Here is a 2,001-nt window from a genome sequence, read left to right on the forward strand (position 1 = left end):
TAAGCACATATAAATACTAACCTGGAATTTTGTTTTGCATAAAACAAAGAAAAACAGTTAAGGCCCTAATGTGGAAATGGAGGCAGGAACAAGGAGAATATTAGACCAGTCATGAATCTCCCAAAAAACTGCCAATCTTATGATGTGTAAGGATATCATTGGCTATTGGTGAAGTAACAATAGCAGAATCAGGCAATGTAAGGTATTTGCTGACCAGAAGTACAAAAAAGTGTCAAAGTCACAACATGACCACATTCTCTACATTAAAAGCAAAAGCAAGCTTATCTTGTACTTCGCTGTGCTGTTTCCCTCACCCTTACAGTTTCCATACAGTAGTACGTAATTAGTTTTCAACTGCTGAAGGCTCTGAGAAGGGCACAAAGACCTCCCAGAATGAGTACTTGGTGAAAACAAAGAAGCTAACCTGGCCACTGCTGTAGACAAGCTGTATCACCGGAAAGTCTTTCACAGTGTTTGCATCATCAGCAGGTACAAACCTTGGAGGTACAATCAGGATTCACTCAAACACTGGAAAAGTGAAGTAAAAGCGTATTAGCTTCACATAAACCACAGCAAACTGTGTTCAGCACATATATAAACTTCCTCCAAATTCTTTGTGTAGCGGCCTATTGGTTTTGAAACCGATAATGTTTTGCAAGAAAATTCAATGTTAGGAGACAAGAAAATCACTCAAGGAGAAAATATAACTAAAGAACATTTATTTATTTTTCACTAAGACTTTATCTTGAGGACATAACTAAACTGTGTTACCACCCCCCACCCCATCCTGAAGAAGGGTTAGTACAGTGAATGTTATAAAGCAGATATGGACAGTTTGAAAGATTGGAACCAACATTAACTGACAAACAACTTCCATCTAAATCATCATAAAAATGTTTAATTAAAAAAAAAAGGGTAAAAGGAAAAAAGGGGGGCAAAGGGGGTTTCAGATTGAACAAGATCCTCACATTTTATCTAATATATTCAATCTTGGCTAGAGTGTAACAAAATGGAAACAGGATTACTATAATACAAAACTTTCACTACAGCACGCTGTACACACCTGTGTTCCAAGCCCACCCCCACCCCCCTGATGTTTCCAACTCAATTATTTCCCGGCCTGTTGGGCCTGCCGACGAAGGAGCACATAGATCTTCTCTTTAATCCAGTCTTTGTTATAAGGCTGGTATGTCTGGGTATCAGCTCGGTAACTGAGGAACAGAAAGGCAACAGGTAAAGTTATAGTGGTCAATTACAGTCATGTGCTTAAAGTCCCAAATTATAACTACCCAATAATGGCAAAGGTATGCACATTTCTATAAATGAACTTAATGAAAAGTTGAAAGAGCTGCTTACATAGCTGTTGAATTTTAAGCCATATGAATTTTAGATTACCTAGTACAATCTTACAGGAGAAAAAGAAACCAACACCTAGAGCTCGTTAGTTAAATGCTCTGTAGCAAGACACAGTGGCCTTGTGCCTATAATCCCAGCTATTTGGGGGGCTGAGGTGGGAGGATTGCTTAAGTCAAAGAGTTCAAGGCTGCAATGGGCTATGATCATGCTACTGCACCCTAGCCTGGAAGGGAGGAAAAACAAAACAAAACAAAACAAAAAAACCCAACTCAATACGTAAAGAGTATGACCAGAAACCATGTGTTTTTTCTCCTACATAGTTTCTATTTTTAAGGTCTCTTTAGTTATTAAAAAACAAAAATCGGTACAAACTTTAGAACTGCTAAGTTTATTTTAAATTAACTAAAAAGCTTTTAAAAACATACTACTGCAACAAAGATTTCTTGCTGATTATTTCCCCCGTAAAGTATTAAGAGAAAGAAATCTTATAACCTGTTTTATGATTTGCTTTTTAAAATAAATAATACTAAAGGCCTATGCAGAATTATCAGAGGACACAGCAAGCCCCAAAATGTCTCTAATCAGAAAAGAAGGGCAAGGAGCACAAAAACTAACACTAGCAGTAAAACTCCAATGGGACTCTGA

At 37.4% G+C, this 2,001-nt stretch overlaps 1 protein-coding gene across 1 annotated transcript in view; it reads right to left on the reverse strand.

Moving 5' to 3' along the window:
- Positions 1-697: 697 nt before the first annotated feature.
- The window catches only part of ERH (enhancer of rudimentary homolog (Drosophila)), a 42,908-nt gene continuing 41,604 nt past the window's right edge, over positions 698-2,001 (reverse strand). Inside the window, exon 3 of the mRNA XM_012656044.1 lies at positions 698-1,237. Coding sequence (XP_012511498.1) covers positions 1,109-1,237 — 129 coding nt within the window. The 3' untranslated portion in view covers positions 698-1,108. The remainder of the gene's footprint in view (positions 1,238-2,001) is intronic.

This window comes from Propithecus coquereli, unplaced genomic scaffold (assembly GCF_000956105.1).
Source record: "Propithecus coquereli isolate 6110/MARCELLA unplaced genomic scaffold, Pcoq_1.0 Scaffold5, whole genome shotgun sequence".
Lineage (NCBI taxonomy): Eukaryota > Metazoa > Chordata > Mammalia > Primates > Indriidae > Propithecus > Propithecus coquereli.